Raw genomic sequence first — 22524 nt, forward strand, 5'->3', positions numbered from 1 at the left:
ACAGGTCCATGTGGCTTGTCTGTGGATCAGCGAGGCTAGAACTCAGCTCTCTGTCCAGTGCTCTTTCTCTTAAACTCTTTTCTCCCCACTTAAGACATTCCAGTGTCATTTAAGGAGTTACTTTCCTGATTATTCATTAGAACGCAATTTGCAGGTCTTCTGTGTTGGAGTGGAAGACAAGTCATATGTATAATATGCGTCCCTTGGTTCTCCTGCTCTCTGGATAGCCCTCCACCTTGACCTTTTTTCCCTACCCTCTGCCCCCCACTGGATCTCCCCCTCCCCTTCAAACACTGTTATCTTTGGAAATATGTGTGTGCACTTTCCAACCTGGCTGGGATCAGGGGCAAGGTGACGCTTGGTTTAATGGATTTTTTTCCCACAGTGCCTTAATTTGCCCAAGGGTTTGGAAGGTCACACAACTAACAAAAAGTAAACCGCAGTCGTTTGCCCTTTCAGCAGGTCTGTGTTCTGTTAATATAGCAAGACATAAGAAAAAACTAGTAAGGAAAAAAAGGCAAAACTCCACTTGAAGTAACTGCGGACCCCCTGGAAAAGTTCAAGGCTGTTGTTCATTGTTTGAACTTTCCCCCTTGTGATTCACTTGTATTCCTTAAATCATCTTCAGACGTCTGATCAAGGAAGTGTTAGAGGAAAATACAAAGTCGGGTATTGGCATTGCAGTGTCCTGGCTCCTAGAAGTCGGTGGAGAATGTGCTTCTTTTCTCTGGTGCTGGGTGATCAGAGTGCGAGCCTTTTCCTGTGCAGGAAGCCCTCTTTGCTGCTGGGGCTACTGTGCGCAGGAACGCACCCCTTCCTAGTTCTCATTCCTCAGTAGACATTTCTGTGAAGGGCAGGCCTTTTTTTTCCATTCTAGTACTTGCACTCAGGTCCCGCTAAGTACCAGGAGGGCCGTGTTTTTTTGTTTTGTTTAATCAGAGGGTGAAATGGAACCTCCCCCTGGGTGCCCGGGGAGTCCCTTTGGGGTAGCGCCCCCCCCCCCTTCCGGAGGGCAGCATCCTGGCGGGGGTGGGGGGTTCAGCTTTGATCCCAGGGCACCTTTTGTCCCTAGAGGCGCCCTCTGCCAGCCAGGTATGTGGAGGGAAAGTGCTGTCCGCTTTCCAGGGCGGCCAGTGTGGGTCTGGGGAGCCGGAAAGTCCCTTTGGAGAGTGGCGGGGCGTGCGAGAAGCCAACACGGTGGGCACAGCGAACTCACTAACTGGGCGTCTCCGAGGAAGTTCGGGCGGGGTCCGCCGGCTCTCGGGCTTTCTTCCTCTAAAATCCATCCCTGGGCAGAGCAAGCCCACTTCTCACCCAAACTCGTGGAGACGAGGGACTAGGCGGGCGCGGGGTTCGTTGAAGCGGATCGGGGAGCGCCTGGCCCAGGCGGCGAGGCCCCTCCAGCGCCGGTCCACGGCCCAAGGCGCCGGCTCAGCCGCCTCGGCCGGGCCGGTCCCGCGGGCGGGGACCGCTTACACGCTGACGGCGGCGGGGGCTCCGGGACTCCGGCCCGGGTCGGGCTCGGGGCGGCCAGTCGCCGGCGCCGCCCGTGCGCCCGCCCTCAGCCGCCCGGCGAGGCGGCGGCCTCCTCCGCCGGCGCGGGGTCCCCTGGTTAACCCCTGCCCGCCAGCCTGGCCGCTGATTGGAGGAGGCGGGGCGCCGGGGCAGCGGGGACCCCCCCACCTTCCTCGTCCCCTCCCCCTCCTCCCCCACTGTCGGCTCTTCCCCCACCCCCCCAGGACCCCCCCTGCCTCCCAGCCGTGCAAATCTCGCGAGGAAACACGCGGTTTCACTAGTGTGTTTACACCGATCACTACTAATCCGGACCGAACCGATCCGGATTAAGGGGCCGGAGGCGGGTCCTGGGCACCAGCGGTTCCGACCCCCCCGCCCTCCGCGCCGCACCCGAGTGGCCCCCAGCCGAGCGGGCCCCCACCTCCCGGCCCGGCCTGGGCCCTCCTGCGCCTCCCTTGGCCTTTGTCCGGCGCCAGGAGGCCGGTCCCGCGCCCCCCGCGGCCGCCCGGGCCCGGGCCCGCGTCGGGCGCCTGGCTCTGTACGCGAGCCCGGGGATCTGCGGCCTCCGCGGCCCCCCTCCCCCGCCCGCCCTCTCGTGGAGCCCGGCGCCGGCGGCGGCTGCCCGGGCGGGGGGTTGCGGCGCTCAGGAGAGGCCCCGGCTCCGCCCCGGGCCTGCCCAGGGGGAGAGCGGAGCGGTCGGCGGCCGGGTCGGGTCGGGGCCCCTCCCGGGAGGAGCGTGGAGCGGCGGCGGCGGCGGCGGCGGCAGGTGAGAGGCTGAGCCCCGGGCGGGGGAGGGCGCCGGGCCTGGGGCATTAACCGTCCGGGGGACCCCCCTCAGCTGAGGAGGCTGCGGCCCGGGCCCACCCGGGGGCCGGGCCGCAGCTCCTCGGCGCTGAGGCGGGAGGGGCTCCCCGAGGGCTGCGGGTCGCCGAGGGGCCGGGCTGAAGATGGGGGAGGCCCAGGCAGCCCCGGCCTGGGAGTGGGGCCGGCGGCCGGCAGGGCGAAGGGGACGCCCCGGCAGCTGGAGGCCCCGGCAGCCTCCTGGGCACCCCCGAGAGCCGGCCCGCCCTCCCTCCGTGACAGGTGGGCCTGGAGTTGGGGAAAGTTTGGAGCCGGCGGGAGGCAAGGGGCGCCGGGACCAGGCCCCATCGGTTCTGTTTCCCGGCTGTGGGCTGCAGGGAGGATCCCAGTCCAAGGCCCCGCAGGAATGAGACAGAGTGGAGATTTCCTTAACATGAGTTGACATTAAATGGAATAACCGCTGGGGCGTCATTTTCTGGGCCAGGCCTGGGGATGGAGGTTTAGGAAATGTTCTGAGAGACCCTAGGGTTTGAGGGAGGCTGCAACCTCTGCCATTCCGGCCTTGATTAGGGCAGGCAGGGCGAGACGCGAGGAAGGCCACTTAGGGGAAGCACACTCTGTCCCCTTTTTCCTTTCTTTCTTTTTCTTTTTTAAGATGCCTTTCTGCCTTTTCGAGAATTTCCTTATTCCCTCGCTAACCTGCGCTCGTTTGTGTGGGTGAAACTTTAATTTGTCACCCTTTCATTCCCCTTTGCCCCAGGCTCTCAATCCAGGAAGGGAAATGAAACTGGAAGACTGGTAGGGGTTGTTACAGTTAATGTGGAGTTGTTAGATTGCAGAGGAGCATGTTTAATTCATGTTCTCAGTGAACTTTTAAATCATGCCAATCATTCCAATCGCTGTTTAATAATATGTTCAAAGGGGTTCTGTGTAATGGTATATGTTCCTATCCCACTTGTAATATTAGGTTTCCAGTGGGCTCTGCAAGAGTTGATCTCTTGCGATGGATGGACGTATTTGCTGAAAGTAGCCTGTGCATTTATTGGTTGTGGAAGGAGTTTAAAAATGGTGTCCTCCTGCCCTTCCCTGCTTGGAAGGAGTGCTAAAAGCAGATGTCTAGAGAAACCTACTGCTCCAGGGAGTGGTCAGAAAAAGATTTTGTAAAGGGATGGTTATGGAGCTCTGCTAATTTCCTGAGTGAATGCTGGTTGATGGTTTTACCATGGGTTCTCTATTAAATTTAAAATAATTAATTCCTTTTTTCATGAGCTACCGTGAGCTCTTCAGAGAAAGGAGCTATATAATAGCGTTATTTGAAGTTATTTGTAGCTTCTGATTCATGCTGCATTATTTTTAAATTATTATTAATGATTCATATTTTTAGTTTAAGAACTAGTTCCTGTGGGTTTGGGAAACAAATATCCGAAAGTACTTCGTTAAATTCAAAGGTTGATGGAAGGAATTTTTGTCGTTGTTTTGCAAGTTAATCCTTGTTCAACTTTTACTGAGATTATATGAGTGGTTTGAGGTTTTTTGCTGTTAAAATCAGAGCTAGACAAGGATATAGTAGCCCTCCGAAGAGGACTTCTGAGCTTTTTAACTTTAAATGTATTACTGTTTGATGCAGCACATTGTAGTTTATCGCTTGTATGCCGTATTTACTTGAGGTTTACCTGTATGTGACCATTCAATGAAATAATTACATTTTGTTGTAACTAAAAATTGGTGCCTCGTGTTTTAGCTTTTATGGTCTCACAACCTACTTTTTCTTTTCCAGTAGAAATGATGGAAGAATTGCATAGCCTGGACCCTCGACGGCAGGAATTATTAGAGGCCAGGTTTACAGGGGTTGGCGTTAGTAAGGTGAGTAAAATGACCATAATGAGCACTGTTCACAGTCAAATGGAAACACATTTAGAAAACAGTTATGATCATTTTGGGTGGGTCAAACTGGTAGATTGCAGGGGAGATGGGCTCACCTGTTCCGATGAACTTTTAGCTCCTACCAGTCATTCCGCTAACTTCACGGTACATTTGAAGGGATTCTAAATGGAACTATATGCATCTCTTTCCCCTCTAATTTAGGAGAGGTTTCCCATGGATCTCGTTGCAAGGATACTAATGGGATGTGTATCTGGCTTTTGTGCCATATTTTGTCAAAACAACTCAGTCATTAAATTAAAAAAAAAAAAACTTAACGAAAAGGTATTGGCATAGATTCATTACGGTAGGTTTTTTGGATAGTTCTGTGATAAGAGTTTTGAAAAATCTGCTTCTGCTGTTTGTCAGTTCTCCAGATCTGTAGCTCAGCAGATTCCTCCTGGTTGCACCCCCAGACTGCTTTCTCTCCTCCTATTTTTCCTTCTTGTTCACTGTTTTTGTTTACGGAACATAAAATAAGATCAAGCCCCCAGGTGGTTACATTAAGCAATGTTATGGCTTCCTGTGTGTCCTTATGTAGTTCACTCTGCTCTCATAGGATGGTTTTAGTACAATATACTTATGATTTTAATACAATATGTAAAATATATTTACGATGTTGTATTTAAAAGCTTCACCATTCTAAGATCGTTGCATTAATTGGGCTTGAGACTTGTGAATTTTTGATCTTTGACTTCACATGATACATACCTTTCCATGCTTCTCAAGAAACCTTATTTCTCATGGAGACCTGAATGTTAGTGACCTGCTTTGGTCAGTAGCTTCTTGAAGAAGAAGGTGTTTGTCAAGGTTTAGTTGGAAAAACTGGCTGCTTTGAGGGGTCTCATAATTTTGGTGAGCTGGAGTAGGTTGTTAGTTTTTGTTCATTCAACAGATAAATTGAGTGTCTACCGCATACTGGACATTGTGCAGGGTGTGAGGAATGACACCCCAACTTAGAGCCTCCAAGCCTCCATTGTGGAGGAAGCGAGAGAGAGATGATACCTCGGTGACATCTGGGTTAGAACCGTGACCAGGTGCTGTGGGAACACAGGATTTGTTGCACATTTTGTAGTTCTTGGTTTCTTTGGCCACTTTGATTAAAGTGGTACTTAGGGCACTTTGGGAAGGCTATGCTGACTGTTGACACATATTGAAGATACACGTATAAGTGTAAGTTCTCTGATCTAGGAGAAGTAGCTTCAACTGGAAGTGAGCAGTATGTTTGAGTATTAAATTGATCTCTGGATTAAATTGATTATGTGTCTTCTCATTTGGGAATTCAGCACAAGGTTCATATCCAAATCTGTCTGTTCAAGTGGTCACCTATGGAATAAAAGTAAGTTTGTATTCAAATTGTATGGTAGTTTAAACTCATTGGGTTTTGTTGTTAGTATGCCTTTCTTTTCCTCAATTTTTAAGGTCGTGATAGCTATATCCAAGTACTCTTTTGATGGGGTGGAGCATAAGTGATGGCGATAATTGACCTTGTGAATCTTGCTGCCCAGGCCTAAGTTAAAATCTTGTAATTAAGGTGTCAGAAGACTTAATCTGTTTAATAGGAAGTTCTTCCTGTTGTATATATAAGGAAGTTTATTTATATCCAAATGTTTTTTATGCCAGTAACTGTATGTTATTTTGATGTTTTTAGTCTACTATGACTATACTTACTGTAGTATATCATAATAAATATTATTCAAGGACTGGCAAGGGATTTTTTTTTTCCCCATAGCAAAGAAACTTGGGGGGGGGGGGAAGCAAGTAAATATTCTGTAAGTTGGAGTTAGGAAGAAGAAAAGAAAATATCCATTTTGTATAACTTCTTTTGCCTGCAAGACATTGTATCCCTCAGACCACTGATTTGAAATGGGACTGAGGAGGAGGAGGCCATGTACTGGGAGAAAAGGTGCTTTGAGAAAAACTCCGCCTCCTAGCTTTGAATTCCTCATTATGGGTCATCATTTCCCAATGAGGATGTCACTGAGTTGATAGTTTTCAGTTTCAGCCCTTGCTCCAAATGGGAGAGGAGAGTGACTTTCCTGTGATAGTGCCATCTAGTGGGACTGGTGCAGCCACAGGGGCTGTCTCTTGAGTTTCTCCTAACTATTCATAACATTTTCAGTACTTTTTGATGTCCATAGAAGGAAGAAAGTTAGTGCCATTGTGGATTCTTTCCTAGTGGACAAGGGTGTTTTAAGTGGCTGCAGTCTTTGAACTTCCTGGTTGTTAACAGATCTTTTGTTACGTCGCTTCAAGTTTTTCACACCTGCAAGTTAGATCTACATCACAAAACTTAGACTGAAATAAAATGGTCAAAAGCCACCACATTTATTATTTATGTTTAAGTTGCTCTTATGGGTAGGATTTTAATTCACAAATATAAAATTTTCTTGCATTTAAATGCAGTTTCTCTTTCTTTTAGCGTGTTTAATTTTTAATGACTGGTAAGCCAGAAGGATTTGTTTTGTGCCTTGGGATGCATTGTGTGGATTTTTAAGAGTTTGGGGTTTTCTGTCACTAGTGGGTTGATGACAGAGGAAAGTAGCCTGATGGACACCAAGAAAATAGGGTTGGTTTTTCTTCTCTATCTAGCTGCCAGTTTTTTTAGGAGGGCATGTAACCATCCTTTTAGCATTTTTGAGGTGATAAGGTTAAATTGGGTTGTGAACCTACTTCTTCATTTCTTGTTGACCTGATATGTGAGCTATCCTACTTCTTTTTTTAAGGTCTCCTCCCTTATACTGGATAAGCCACTTCTAGTTATGTGAAACTGACTCTACCTTGTATTTAAATGTTTTCAGTGAGGACCTGTTGTAGCTTATATTCCCTACCCTGCTTTCTCTCTCTCTTTTTTCTTTTAAGATTATATTCTTCTAAGTAATCTCTGTATTCAAACTCACAACCCCAAGATCAGGAGTCATATGCTCCACCATTTTAGAGCCAGCAGGGCACCCCATTTTGACAATTTAAGTACAGGTAGTCTCTGTGATTCCAGAGGCCGTGTGAAGTAGGTAGAATTGCACCCCTGCACGCACTGTATTTATAGCTAGTTTAGTTTTTTTTTTTAAGTTTATTTTTTTTATTTAAGTAGTCTCTCTACCCAACGTGGGGCTCAAACTCACAACCTCGAGATCAAGAATCTCATGCTCTTCTGACTGAGCCAGCCAGGTGCCCTTGTAGCCAGTTTAGTTTTAATGCTAATATAGTAGTAAATACTTACATGGTACTTACTAAGTGCCAAGTACTGTTCAAAATACAATAAAAGTGATGTGAATTTAAGTCTTTTGTAACAGGGATACTAGTCTTAATAAACCTCTGTTCTCTTTTTGTGAGACCTGCTAATGCCCACTGCATTGCTCCCGCTGGTTGAATTCTGGACTTACCAAGGATCACATTGTTACAATTTGCACTTGTATTATAATTACATAATCTAATAAAAAATTTTGGAGACCAATGAAATATAATTGCAAAATGTAAGAATTGTTGATTCTATGAAAACTAAGTTAACTGCTATGGAAGAACTGTAAGGTGAGCCAATAAGGAGATACTTCTGAAGGTTTATAAGTTTTTGTTTTTTTGTAATCTGGAAGAATTCTTCATTTATTTATTTATTTATTTATTTATTTATTTATTTATTTATTTATTTATTTATTTTTTCAACGTTTATTTATTTTTGGGACAGAGAGAGACAGAGCATGAACGGGGGAGGGGCAGAGAGAGAGGGAGACACAGAATGGGAAACAGGCTCCAGGCTCTGAGCCATCAGCCCAGAGCCCGACGCGGGGCTCGAACTCACGGACCGCGAGATCGTGACCTGGTTGAAGTCGGACGCCCAACCGACTGCGCCACCCAGGCGCCCCAAGAATTCTTCATTTAGATCCGTGGCAAATATCTCTTAAGTCTTGCTTCACTTTTAAAGAAGTTGAAACTAGAAATTGTGGCTGATGCATTATGGGTGTGGTTTGTGTGAGATCAGGTCTGTCGTCAGTGGATCTGTAACTCAAAAGGGCTGCATCAAAAGACTTGCAACAGAATATACATTTACATGTTTCAAGTTCAAAGAAAATGTCTAAGGTGTAATTTTTTTTTTATATTCCCCACTGCAACCTACTTTTTTGATTAATGTTATTAGTTTCAGTTGTATTGAATAAAAAGGATTAATATGGTTTGTGATGGATGGTATTGAAAAGAAGAGCAAAATGAGAATCCACGAAAGTGGGACGGTCTGTACTGACACAGGAACCTTCACTTTATAGAGCCTGCTGTAAGACCATATATTTTTAAGTAGTGTCACATAGTAGATTTTTTGATGTCTTGAAGAAAAGTGATCATTTTCTACCTCTTGTAAGTTTGTGAGTGATACGTGATCAGCGTATTTAAAATATTTTTATTTTTTTCTGATACACGATCCGTTTAAATGATCAGATTTAACTTCTGAAAAGATATTTAACCAACTGATAACTTTTTCTCCTGTTATTTAGTTAATTGCATCAATTAGAAGGTGTCAGTTTTGGATAGCTAGTGTTAGCTATTTTACATACCAATCCAGTAATTTAAAAAAATATATGTTTAGGTGTTTTGCATTTAATACATAGTTAGACAATGCTTAATAAGCATAAATTCTGAGAGAAAGTCTGTACTTAAACCATTGAATTTTAAGGCACTGTTAAATTTATTGTTATGTTTGCCTTTATGTTGACTTCTCCCTTTCATTTACTTCGTATTTGTTTAATTCTCTCATTTCACATCTAGCCAAGTATCAGCTCCTGTCTCTTCTTTCTCTGAAGTTTCTCAAGCATTTGTCTGCTCTCCCTGCTACTTTCTCAATCCTTCCTTGTTCATAACTGTAATAACCAGCCTCTGCTACCCCATTTATCTTTCTGTAAACTGTCTCCAGTTATATTTCTAAAAATACCAGTATTGTTTTATTCCCTTGCTTTAAAGGTTCCCATAGACTGTTGGACTGAATTAAAACTCCTACCCTAATTTTTCAACTTCACAGCCAGTGGTCTGTTCTCCTAGTGCTGTGCTCTGCTTGCTCAAACCGTGACTGATCTGTTAGCAAACAGGCTCATGCTCTCTCCTTTACCTTTCCTTTTTTATTTGCCTGATGAACTTTCAGCTTACTGTTCAGAGCGTAATGTGTCTTTATAGCTTTTCCAGATACTTGCACCATTCTCGTTGAATTATTTTATTAGCACCTGATAACCTACTTTTATTATGACATGCATTGTTTGCTTCCCCTGTTAGTCTCCTTGAGAACACGTATGACTGTTGAAATGCTCAGCGCATCATACACATTGAATAAGTCTTTGTTGAGTTAGAAAAGAGTATTGAGAAGATGAAAGTAAAGTTAGTTGTCACCCATAGGCATGGTCTGCTCTAGCTTATTGTTTTACTCCAGTCTCAAAATTCTTGTCTTTTATTTAGGAGATTTAATTCATCCACATATAAAGCTATGACATATATTTAGGCTTAAATCTTCCTTGTGTTTTATTTTTAAATCTTTCTTATGCCTCTTTTACCTTCTTTTAAAATGATTTTTTTCATTTATTGATTTTTCTATTATGAAAAATAAATAAGCATTTAGTACTTTTTCTCTCCCCATCTCCAAAGTTTTGTCAGTTATTATTGTTAAATGTTTATTTTTTTGAGAGAGAGAGTGAGCATGAGTGCATGAGCAGGGGAAGGGCAGAGAGAAGGGAACAGAACATCTGAAGTAGGCCCCATGCTGACAGCAGAGAGCCCGGTGTAGGGCTCGAACTCATGAACTATGAGATCATGACCTGAGCCCAAACCAAGAGTTGGATGCTTAACCGACTGAGCCACACAGGTGCCCCATCGTTTTTTTAAAAAATTATTTATTTAAGGAAGAGAGAGCTCTCGTGAGCATATGCGCACGAGTGGGCGAGGGGCAGAGAGAGAATCCCAAGCAGGCTCCATGCTGTCAGCACAGAGCCCAGTGAAAGGCTTGAACCCACACACTGTGAGTCTAACACTCAACTGACTGAGCCACCCAGGCACCTTGATTTTGACCCATCATTATCACCCATAGTCTGTAGTTTACGTTAGGGTTCACTTTTGGTGTTATACATTCTATGGGTTTGCTCAAATGTACAATATTTCTCTATTATAGCATAATACATAGTAGTTCTATTGCCCTAAAAACTCTCTGTGCTCTGGCTCTTTATCCCTCCCTCCCCAGCCTTTAGCAATTACTGATCTTTTTACTGTCTCCATAGTTTCATTGTTTCTGGAATGTCATATAGTTGGATCACACAGGATATAGCCTTTTCACACTGGCTTCTTTCACTTTGTAATATTCCTCTTAAGTTTTCTCCGTGGCTTTTCATGGCTTGTTAGATCATTTCTTTTCAACACTGAATAATATTTCATTGTCTAGATGTACCGCAATTTATTATCCATTCACCTACTGAAGGACATCTGGTTTGCTTTCAAGTTTTAGCACTTATGAATAAAGCTGCTATAAACATCAATGTGCAGATTTTTGTGAATGGTTGAAGTACTTTTATTCTCTTGGGATTCATTGGGCTTCTTGAATCAATGGATTGCTGATTTTGATCAGTTCTAGAATATTCTCAGCTGTTGTCTCATATGTCTCCTCTGTCATTGTCGTCTTGCACTCTATTTAAACGTGTTAGAACTTCTTACTGTATTTTCACTGCCTCCTACCTTGTTTTCTGTATTGCTGGTCTTTATCATTTCCCAGGGCTGAATACTGTGTTGTTTCTTCTGACCTACGTTCCGCTTCTTTATTTTCTTTTTAAATTTGTCTAATCTGCGTAAACCTATCCATTGACTTTCCATGAGGGCTGGTTTGTTTCTGGGTCACTCTTGCCCTGAAAAGGTAGCCCTGTGCTCCTTGTTTAAAGTATGGGGTGGATTTCTCAGACTTTCCTCATTGGGGAGGTCCCAGGCTTTGACTTTATTCTCTACCGACACCCCAGGCCTCCTAAAAGTATAGCTCATTTTCGAAGTTTTTCTTTGGAATTAAATCTGCAAATGCCCTCAAATAGAAGTAAATTTTGAGTGCTGAACTTACCTTTCTTTTTCTTTTTCTTTTTTTTTTTTTTAAGTTTATTTTGAGAGAGAGAAAGAGTATGTGTGCAGGTGGGGGGAGGGGCAGAGAAGGAGGGAGAGAGAGACTCTCAGGCAGCATGAGCCTGATGCGAGCCTGATGTGGCTCCAATTCACCAATTGGGAGATCCTGACCTGAGCCAAAGTCAGGAGTCAGAAGTTTAACCAACTGAGCCACCCATCTGAGCTTACCTTTCTGAGTTTTTGTTTTCTCATGGATTTTGGTGCAGTAATTCCTCATTTCATTTTTTAATTTAAAAAGGTTTTTTAAGTTTTATTATTATTTTGAGAGAGAGTGCACATGGGAGGGGCAGAGAGAGAGAGAGAGAGAGAGAGAGAGGGAATGAGAGAGAGAATCCTAAGCAGACTCCGCACTGTCATGGTGCAGAGCTCGATGTGGGGCAGGATTATGACCTGAGCTGAAATCAAAAGTCAGTTGCTTAACCCACTGAGCCTCCCAGGTGCCCTCTTTTGTTAATTTTAGAATGAGAGTGAGAGCGCACACATGTGTACATATGAACAGAGAAGGGGCAGAGAGAGGGAGAGGGAGAGAGAGAGAAAGAATATCCCAAGCATGAAGCCCAACATGGGGCTCAGTGCCACAACTTTGGGATCATGACACGAGCTGAAATCAAGAGTCGGTTGCTCAACTGACTGAGCTACCCAGGCACCCCGGACTTTTTACAGTCAGTGATATTATAAACCTGTTTAACACTTAAAAAGTATGCATGAACTCTTGTGCCACAGCAGGTAAAGAATCCATACTTAGGTTTCTCCCTTGTGATTTTTCACTTCTCATCTGCTCCCTTCCTTCCTGTATGAGGTGTTGTCATCACTCCTGGCCATTAGTGTCACTTGCGTTATTTCTTATTCTCTGTTTACTTTTAGGTGAATAAAGATTGAATTGAAATATTCCTTAAAACTATTTAAAAAAGGCAAGGAGAAGGGAAATAAATAAGGTATATTATCCGTGATTTCATATTTCAACCCTAAGTCTAGGGATGATTTGGCTTGGTCGGTCTTGTTCTTCTTGGCCTTGTCTGGGTCTCAAATTGCTAGGTCTCTCTTGGTGGTAGGTTTCACTTGGCCCTAATTACTACTAGATGTGATGGGACTGGATTAGTTTACATTATGCTTCCTAGTATGTTAGCCATGTTAAATGCTTCTTGGGCTATTCTCTTTGAGCTTTTACAGTGCAGTTGCCCCGTTACCCTAATCCAGAAGGAAACTTTACTTTTTTTCTAGTTCCAGATATTCCTTCCTTGGACTTTAGACATATTAAAAAAAAAAAAAATCATTTCTGGAGTATTTGGTGACTTTGCCCTACAGAGGGCTTCACCTTTCCGTTTCTCTCTTCTCTTTGGTTCACTCGAGAGTAGTCTTTTGGCTTAGTGTGGGGCCACAGAGCTTCTCTTGTAGGGTCGTTTGTCTTAGCACCTGCCTGCCCCTTGGTCAACTTTTTTGCCCTTACGGCGACTTTAATGGGAAATCTGGTTTTATAATTTGGACTGTTCTTTTTATTTATGTATTTTTATTTGAGAGAGAGAGAGAGAGAGAAAGAGAGAGAGAGAGAGAGAGAGAGAGAGAGAGAGAGAGAACATGAGCAGGGGAGAGGGGCAGAGGGAGAGAGAATCTTAAGTAGGCTCCATGCTCAGTGTGGAGCCCTACCCCACGACCCTGGGATCATGACCTGAGCTGAAATCAAGAGTTAGACTCTCAACTGATTGAGCCACCCAGACACCCCTGTTCTTCTTTTTTTTTTCTTTTTTTAAGTTTTTAGTTCCAGTATAGTTAACATACAGTGTTATATTAGTTTCAGGTGTATAATGTAGTGATTCAGAAATTCTGTACATCATTCATTGCTCATCAGGATAATAACTTTTTGTTTTAAGAAATACTTAAAGGGGCGCCTGGGTGGCTCAGTCGGTTAAGCGTCTGACTTCAGCTCAGGTCAAGATCTCGTGGTCCGTGAGTTCAAGCCCCGCGTCGGGCTCTGGGCTGATGGCTCAGAGCCTGGAGCCTGCTTCCGATTCTGTGTCTCCCTCTCTCTCTGCCCCTCCCCCGTTCATGCTCTGTCTCTTTCTGTCCCAAAAATAAATAAACGTTGAAAAAAAAATTAAAAAAAAAAAAAAAAAACGTTAAAAAAATTAAAAAAATACCTGAAAACATTTCTTTTAATGTTTATTTATTTTTGAGAGAGAGAGAGAGAGAACATGAGAGAGAGGGAGACACAGAATCTGAAGCAGGCTCCAGGCTCTAGAGCTGTCAGCATAGAGCCTGATGTGGGGCTCAAACTCACCAACCGTGAGATCATGACCTGAGCCAAAGTCAGACACCCAACCAACTGAGCCACCCAGGCACCCCTCCAGTCATTTTTCAAAAAAATTTTTAAGTGTTTATTTTTGACAGACACACACACACACACACACACACACACACACACACACACACACACACAGTGTGAGTGGAGGAGGGGCAGAGAAAGAAAGAGACACAGGATCCAAAGCAGGCTGCAGGCTGCAGGCTCTGAGCCGTCAGCACAGAGCCCGGATGCAGGGCTCAAACTCACGAACCGTGAGATCATGACCTGAGCCGAAGTCAGACACTTAAACCGACTCAGCCACCCAGGTGCCCCTGTAATAATTTTTTTTAATGTTTATTTCTTTTTGAGAGAACGTACATGTGGGCACCAGTGAGTGGGGGAGGGGCAGAGACAGAGGGAGGCAGAATTCAAAGCAGGCTCTGCACCGTCAGTGCAAAGTCTGATGTGGGACTTGAACCCATGAACTGTGAGATCCTGACATGAGCTGGAGTTAGATGCTTAACTGACTGAGACACCCAGGCAGCCTCCCCCATTCTAATCATTCTTTTTTTTTAAATTTTTTTTGTTTTTTTACATTTTTATTTGTTTTTGAGAGACAGAGAGACAGAGCACACGCGGGGGAGGGGCAGAGAGAGAAAGAGGCACAGAATCCAAAGCAGGCTCCAGGCTCTGAACTGTCAGCACAGAGCCCGATGTGGGGCTCGAACTCACAAACTGTGAGATCATGACCTGAGCTGAAGTTGGACGCTTAACCAACTGAGCCACCCAGGTGCCCCCCATTCTAATCATTCTTGAGTGTCCAGTGACATTAAGGACATTCACTTTGTTGTGCAGCCATCACCACCATCTCTCTCAAGAAACTTCATCTTGCAAAAACAAAGTCTATACTCATTCAACAGTAACTCCCCATTTACTCCTCATCCCAGACCGTAGCAATCACCATTCTGCTTTCTGTTCCTATGAATTTAACTGCTTTAGAAATCTCACATAAATGGGGTCATACAGTGTGAATGGCTTATCTCACCTAGCGTAGTATGCTCAAGGTTCATCCATGTTGTAGTATGTGTCAGACTCTCCTTCCTTTTTAAAGCTGAATAATACTCCATTATGCGTACCACATTTTATTTATCCATTTATCTGTCACTGGACACTTGGGTTGCTTCTTCCTTTTGGCTACTGTGAATACTGCTGTGAACATAGGTGTACAAATGTCTATTTGAGTCCTTTCATTTCTTTTGGGTACCTAGGCAGAAGTTAAATGGCTGGATCATATTAAATTTCATTATTTGGTTGGAGTTTGACCTCCCTTCAGCTCTTATAATGGACAAAGGGCAGCCAAAAATGGTGATTCTTTTTCTTTTAGTTTACATCTACAAAAACCTAGGCTTAGGAATTGCATTAACATCTATAGAAGAACTAGTAATAATACTCATTGCAGTTTTTGCAGATAGTACATTGGCCTAGGAAGTTGAAGAAATAAGCCATCGTGTAATTTGATGAGTTACATAGGATAGCCTTTTATTTTAGCCAGCTTTAGAACAATAATAGCAATCTATCCAAATTTCATGTCGTAGAATTTTATTTTAACCAGTATTGTCTTAAATATTAGGTCCTGTGAAGACTGTTAATGTTGCCCACATAAAGAAAATAAGATATTAATATCTGTTGTAATGGATGTGACCTGTAATGACTGATAACTTTGCTTCTATAAGGAGTAAATATGTGACTTTTATCACATAAACTGCTGCCAGAGTTGGTATTAATATGGTTCCTGTTTTGCCTGACTCCAGAGGAATACTAAGGATTAATTGTGGAATTAAAATGTAATCTGAAGGGCTGGCTGATCTCAGGAGATGGTGCCTCCAGCTCAGGATATCTTCTGTTAATTAACTCTAACAGACAGATTTAATGTTGAAATTTAGGAGAAGCTACTAGCATCAAAGCAAAACCAACTTACCCAGTCTGTGTTATGTTAACGATTGACTAGCTAGAACCAAGACACAAAACATTCCATCAGTTTCTTATGAACCATTTGACCCGCTTGTATGATAATCAGGATAAGATGAAGGAAAAGAGACATAATAGCTAAATTGAAGTTTTAATGCTCAAAATTTTCAGCAGTTAGAGTTCAACCAACTTCTATTGAGTCTGTACTAAGTCTAGGTGTTGTGGAGGATTATAAAAAAAAAAAAAAAAGCAAGATGCACTATATATTCTTGAGGCACTTAGGCCAACATGGACCCAGATGTCTATAGCACACAGCTGAGGGTGAATATAGAGATGTGAAGGTACTGTGAGCCTCCAAGAAGGGAGTGTAGTTTGCTCAGGAGTCAGATTGTGTGTGGAAAAGATGAGACCTTTTCTGTGCTGCTCAGAAAGATCACCGTAACATACACCGCAGGTAAACAACCTAAGAAAAGTTCTGATAAAATATTATTACAGAATAAGTCACAGAATGATAGCACAGCTTGGTTTTGAAGCTTAACAAAACTGCTTGGGGTCTAGGGTAGAGGTTCTTTTTTAAAGATTTAATTTCAGTTAGGTATGATATATTTAGTTAGTACAGAACTCAGAAGATTTCAGAGATATACAGTGAAACATCTCTTTGACACCTTTCCTATGTCCATCTGGTTTCCCTCCCTGGAGACAACCATTAACAGTTTCTTTTATGTATATATGTGATAGGATAGGTGTGATACAAATCATATATTTGTTGTATATGTAATATATTTTATATATACATATGTGTGTGTGTATATATGTGTATATATACTTATATATGTGTATATATACTTATATATACATATATACACACACATATATGTGTGTATATATACATATATACACACATATATACACACACACATATATATATGTGTATATATATATATATATATATATATATATATACACATATATATATAGGTGTGCAAATACGTTGCTATATTAGCCCCTTCCATTTTTTTTTAAAGTTTATTTATTTATTTTGAGAGAGAGCAAGTATGAGCAGAGAAGGGGGGAGAGAGAAAGAGAATCCCAAGCAGCCTCTGTACTGCCAGCTCAGAGCCTGTTGTGCAGCTCAAACCCACAAACTGAGATCATGACCTGAACCAAAATCAAGAGTTGGATGCTTAACCAACTAAGCCACCCAGGTGCCCCAGCCCCCTCCAATTTTTAAAAATACAGTGACAAGTATATTATATGTACTATTGTATATTTTGCTTTTTGTGCTTAAAATCTTAGAAGTTGTTTTATAATAAGATACATAGAGCTTCCTAGACCTTTTTCCAGAGGCTGCTTAAATTCCATTGTACAGCTGAACCATGTTTCCTGTTGATGGACATTTAAAATGGACAAGATTTGTTTTTGAAGTTTATTTGTTTAGAGAGAGCACGCAAGTTGGGAAGGGGCAGAGAGAGGGGCAGAGAGAATTCCAAGCAGGCTCCTGATGCAGAGCTCGAACTCAGGAACTGCAAGATCATGATCTGAGCTGAAATCAAGAGTTGGATGCTTACCAACTGACTGAACCACCCAGGTACCCCAGGCTTTTGTTGATATAAGCAGTGCTATAGTGAATAGCCTTGTACATAATGGCATTTCACATGTGTTTATTTATGTTTACAGGATAAATCCCTAGAAGTGGAATTGCTGGGTCAAAGGAAAGGAGCCTTTGTAATTTCAGTAGTTATAGCCACATTCCTGTCTGTGGAGAGGAGGAATATAGTTTGATACCTGTCTTTAAGTCAGTCAGTGTTCTGTATCTCTGAATAAAACCATTGGTTTCTTCATAGTCAGTTATGGCAAAGGAGTTCATGGACAGGTGTTAGGGTTCTTGAACCTCGTAAAATGGTAGGTAAAATTTGTATACATTTATGGATGTATCTTAGGTAAAATTTGTATATATTTATGGAGGTAGGGGTTCTGCAGCTTTCATATATTCTTAAACAGTCTTGTGACTCAAAATAGGGTTAAAAAACACTGTATAGCAGTTGGTTACCTCAAATTAGAACACATATTTGTCTTTTGCAAGAAGTATTTGAGCATGTAAGTAGTTATTAGAGATGTTGTATGGAGAGTTACTGTGCAGGAGACTTGAGTAATTCCCAGTCTTTTGTTATTCTTCCCTCACTCCCTTGAGAGGCCATGTTTTATTTTATTTTATTTATTTATTTGTTTGTTTTATTATTATTTTTTCATGTTTATTTTTGAGACAGAGAAAGGGAGAGCCTGAGTAGGGGAGGGGTAGAGAGAGAGAGGGAGACACAGAATCTGAAGCAGGCTCCAGGCTCTGAGCTGTCAGCATAGAGCCTGACGCAGGGCTCGAACTCACAAACTGCGAGATCCTGACCTGAGCCGAAGTTGGATGCTTAACTGTCTGAGTCACCCCGGTACCCCCACCTCAATCTTAAGGAAGGGAAAGGGAAAAAAAACCCCACGATGTGACAAATAGGAGAAAAATTAGTAATATGGCAGATTTAAATACACATGTATTGATATTAAATAGTTAAAGGTCTAGCACTCCAGTTAAATGGGAATGTCAGGTTAGGTCACTGTTATATGACCCACCAAATGCTGTCTATAAAAGAAACCCACTTTATTTTTAATCTGTATCTTTATAATTAAAAGGATGGAAAAAAATACTGTATAAACACTAAGAAGGCTGGAGTGGCTATGTTTGTATTAGACAAAGGAGTCTCCAGAACAAAGAAAATATTGTAAGGGATAATGAAGCACATATAATGAAAAAAGGATCAATTCATTGGGAAGACCCAGCAGTCCGAAATGTCTGTGCATCCAGTAATAGAGCAAAGCAAAAACTGACAACTGAAAGCAGCAATTGACAAATCCATAATTGTAGTTGAACATTGCAACATCCTCTCAATAATTGATAGAATAAGCAGGCAAAAAAAAGAAAAAATCAAGGATATAAATGATTTGGACATGTCTATCAATGGACTGTACCTAATTGACAGTTCTAGAACACCATGCCCACATTCTTTTCAAGTGCACAAGGAACATTTATGAAAATAGATTATGCTGGGCTATGAAACATGTTTCAACAAATTTAAAAGGATTTAAATTATAAGGAGTATTCTCACTACAATGGAATTAAAGAAATCAAAAAGAAAAAGATATCTGGAAAATTGCCAAATATTTAAAAGTTAAATAACATACTTCTAAATAAAAATAACATACTTCTAGATAAACTTTAAATTTGAATTCACAAGGGAAATTAGAATCTATTTTGAACTAAATGAAAATGAAAACACAGTATATCTAAATTTGTGGAGTGCAGCTAAAGCAGTGCTTTTAGGAGGAAACTTAAAGGTTCAAAAGAAAGGTCTAAATGACCCATGCTTCTGCCTTCAGAAGCTAGAAAAAGAGCAAACTAAGTGGAAGGAAAGAAATAAAGAGCTAAAATAAATGAAAGAGGCAAATTTGAATAACCCTATATTTATTTTTAAAAAATGGATTTGTAATTAAAAACCTTTCCACAAAGAAAAGTCCAGACTCACATGGCTTTATTGGTAAATTCTATCCATCAAACATTTAAGGAAGAAATGGTAACAAAAATTTCACAAATATCAGAAAACTCTAATGAGGACAGCATTATCTAGATATCAAACCAGGCAAAGACATGAGGTAAAAAGAAAACTGTAGCTCAACATCCCTCATGAAAGTATAGTCAAAAATCATTAAAAAGTATTAACAAATTGAATCTCTCTCTCTCTCTCTATATATATACATACACACACATACGTAAAGGGTAATTATTGGGTTTAATCCCAGTTACAAGGTTGATTTAACATTAAAAGTCAGTGTAATTCACCATATTGATAAAAAAAAAAAAAGGCAGAAAAGCCAAATGACCTTGTAACAGATGCATGAAAAACATTTAAACAAAGTTGACTGATCTGTGATAAAAGCTCTCAGCTAATGAGGACTACTAGAAAGGAGCCTCCTCAATCTGATCCAAGGCATTTGTGAAGAACTGGCAGTGGCCCTCATACTTCATGGTAAAAGATTGAATGCTTTCCATCCATTGTCCAGAACAAGTTAAGGATATTCATTCTCACTTCTGTTTAACCTGTTCTGAAGATCCTAGCTGTGTATTAAGGCAAATAAAAGGAATAAGCCTACAGATTGGAAAGGAAAAGTAAAACTATGTTTATTTTTTAGATGTCTTATAAATGACATGATTGCATATGTAGAAAGTTCTAAGTAATCTTTAAAAATGCTATTAGAGTTTCAGTTTAGGATACAAGATCAATTTATGAAAATCAGTTGTATTTCTGCATACTAGGAATGCACAGTTGGCAATTGAAATTTGAAAAGCAATACCATTTACAATAGCATCAAGTAATATAAATATAAAAACATTCCCCAAGAACAGAAGAGAATATTTGTTGCAGTTCCTCGTAATAGAAGTTACCTTGTATTCTCATTTCATTGTGAGGGCATCTAGATACAAAGGATTATAGAACGCTTACTTGTTCATGAGCACGCCTTTATTAAACACCTATTAAGTAACAGATACTGTGCTGGGGATAGTAGTATATGGTAGTGAATAAAGAAGATAATTCCTGCCCTCATGGAGTTTATAATCTAGTGGAGATTGAAGGAAGAACTAGATTTAGGTCACTGAATTTCCAGCTTTGGCTTAGCATTGTTAAATTTTACTTATCTTTCTATTTTTTAAGTAAACTCTACACCCAACACATGGGGCTTGAACTCACAACCCTGAGACCCATGCTCTGCCAGCTGAGCCAACTGAGCCAGGCTGGGGGGAGAGGGGGCTGCAGCTTTAATTAGGTGAATGGTTCAAAGTCTTTACCTTTTGGTTGTATCTGAAATATTGCAACTAGTTGAATAATCTGGTCTCTGTGTGGGCAAACTGTTTTATTGTAATACATGCTTGACAGTTTATAGGGTGAGTAAAACTGGTTGGCTTGGCTTCTTGAACTGTTGGTGGGAATGCAAACTGGTGCAGCCATTGTGGAAAACAGTATGGAGGTTCCTTAAGAAATTAAAAATAGAACTACCCTATGATCCAGGAATCGGACTACTGGATATTTACCCCAAAAATATAAAAACACAAATTCAAAGGGATACATGCACTCCTATGTTTATTGCAACATTCTTTAGTATAATAGTATATAGTATAATGCTAAGTGAAATAAGTCTGTCAGAGAAAGACAACATATGACCTCACTCGTGTAGAATTTAAGAAAATAAAACAAGCAAAGGAAAAAAAGAGACATAAACCAAGAAACAGACTCTTAACTCTGAAGAACAAACTGATGGTTACCAGAGGGGAGGTGGGTGCAGATGGGGAAATAGAGGATGAGGATTAAAGAGTACACCTACCATGATTTTAAAAAAGGAAAATGTTTTTTAGAAATAAAAGGATGTGCATCTTTGTCCTTCTAGCGATGAGTCCTTTCTGTGCTGTTGAGATACACATTAAGTTGTGCAAAACTGATAGCAATGTGGGAAAAAACAAGACAAAACTCGTTTGGTTGGTTGGTTAAAATTTCATGTTAAACATGGTCTGTGAATAGCCTCCCTATTCCCAAGGGGAAAGAAATGCCTAGTCTTCATTGAGCACCACCTCATAGAAGAGGCGTTGTTTTCTTCCTTCCCCAGTATATAGTATTATTTTAGTTAATCCTTTTACTATCCCTAAGGTGGGTGTTTTTCCCTCTTTTTATCATGGATGAAAAGAGCTCATATATCACAGAGCTCATATATCATATCAGTGATTTGCCCAGTTTCATACAGTGGTTCACTGATTCCCACACCTGTCTGATTTTAAACTGTTGGTACCAGCCGTTTTCAGTAATTTTTCTATTGGTCACACTCCTGAGCCATCTCATTCTTTCCCATTCAGGAAATGCACTTAACAGTTCTAAGTTTGAATCTATTTTTTATTTTATAATTAAAAAAAAAATTTTTTTTTCAACATTTATTTATTTTTGGGACAGAGAGAGACAGAGCATGAACGGGGGAGGGGCAGAGAGAGAGGGAGACACAGAATCGGAAACAGGCTCCAGGCTCTGAGCCATCAGCCCAGAGCCCGACGCGGGGCTCGAACTCCCGGATCACGAGATCGTGACCTGGCTGAAGTCGGACGCTCAACCGACTGCGCCACCCAGGCGCCCCAATTTTATAATTTTTTTAAATGTTTGTTTATTTTTGAGGGAGAGAGCATGCAAGTGGGGGAGGGGCAGAGAGCAGGCGACCGAGGATCCTAAGCAGGCTCCGTGCTGACAGCTGAGAGCCTCATGCAGGGCTCAGACTCACAAACTGAGATCATGACCTGAGCCAAAGTCAGATGCTTAACTGAGTGAACCACCCAGGTGCCCCAAGTCATTGATTATATAAACTTAAAATCACTGTGTTACATTCTAGCTTTTGAAGGGGCAGAGAGTGCATTAGTGATGTCTGCCTTTTTGGTTTTGGTCCGCCTGGCTTTTTACAGATGAGTAAATTGAGGCTCAGAGCAGTTGACTTGCCAAAGGTTGTACCACAATCATTAAATGGCAGAACTGGAATTTAGACTACTGACTCCTGTGATTATACCAATATATTGGGCTCTGCAATAGAAATTTTGTGATAGTTTCCTGTAAGAGATGGCAATAGGTTTGTTTCTTACAGATTAATTAATGATCTCCTCAAAACAGTAAAAGCCAGGAACTTAAACTTACTGATCATCAAACTTTTTTCATGGTTATGTACTTCTTGCATATTTTGAATCTAGATTATGTTGATCTTTGTTTTTCTTATGACCATTTCTTCTGTGTTGTCTTCACTGTGAATATGCCCCCAGAATTTTGTACAGAACTCCTCTTTTCTATTTGTAAATA

The 22524-nt window shown here is 41.6% G+C and overlaps 1 protein-coding gene across 11 annotated transcripts in view; it reads left to right on the forward strand.

Annotated features, from left to right (window-relative positions):
- The first annotated feature begins 2148 nt into the window (after nucleotides 1-2148).
- TLK2 (tousled like kinase 2) overlaps nucleotides 2149-22524 on the forward strand; it is a 114481-nt gene continuing 94105 nt past the window's right edge. For 4 of the 11 annotated variants that reach the window (XM_045045075.1, XM_045045073.1, XM_019818059.3 and 1 more), the window contains exons 1-2: nucleotides 2448-2598; nucleotides 4094-4179. In XM_045045075.1, the coding sequence (XP_044901010.1) occupies nucleotides 2463-2598; nucleotides 4094-4179 (222 nt within the window). In that variant the 5' untranslated portion in view covers nucleotides 2448-2462. Of the gene's footprint in view, nucleotides 2282-2447; nucleotides 2599-4093; nucleotides 4180-22524 lie in introns of those variants that run through there. The other 7 variants (XM_019818056.3, XM_023244581.2, XM_045045077.1 and 4 more) reach the window with 4 other exon arrangements.

Source organism: Felis catus, chromosome E1 (genome assembly GCF_018350175.1).
Source record: "Felis catus isolate Fca126 chromosome E1, F.catus_Fca126_mat1.0, whole genome shotgun sequence".
NCBI classification, from domain to species: Eukaryota; Metazoa; Chordata; class Mammalia; order Carnivora; family Felidae; genus Felis; species Felis catus.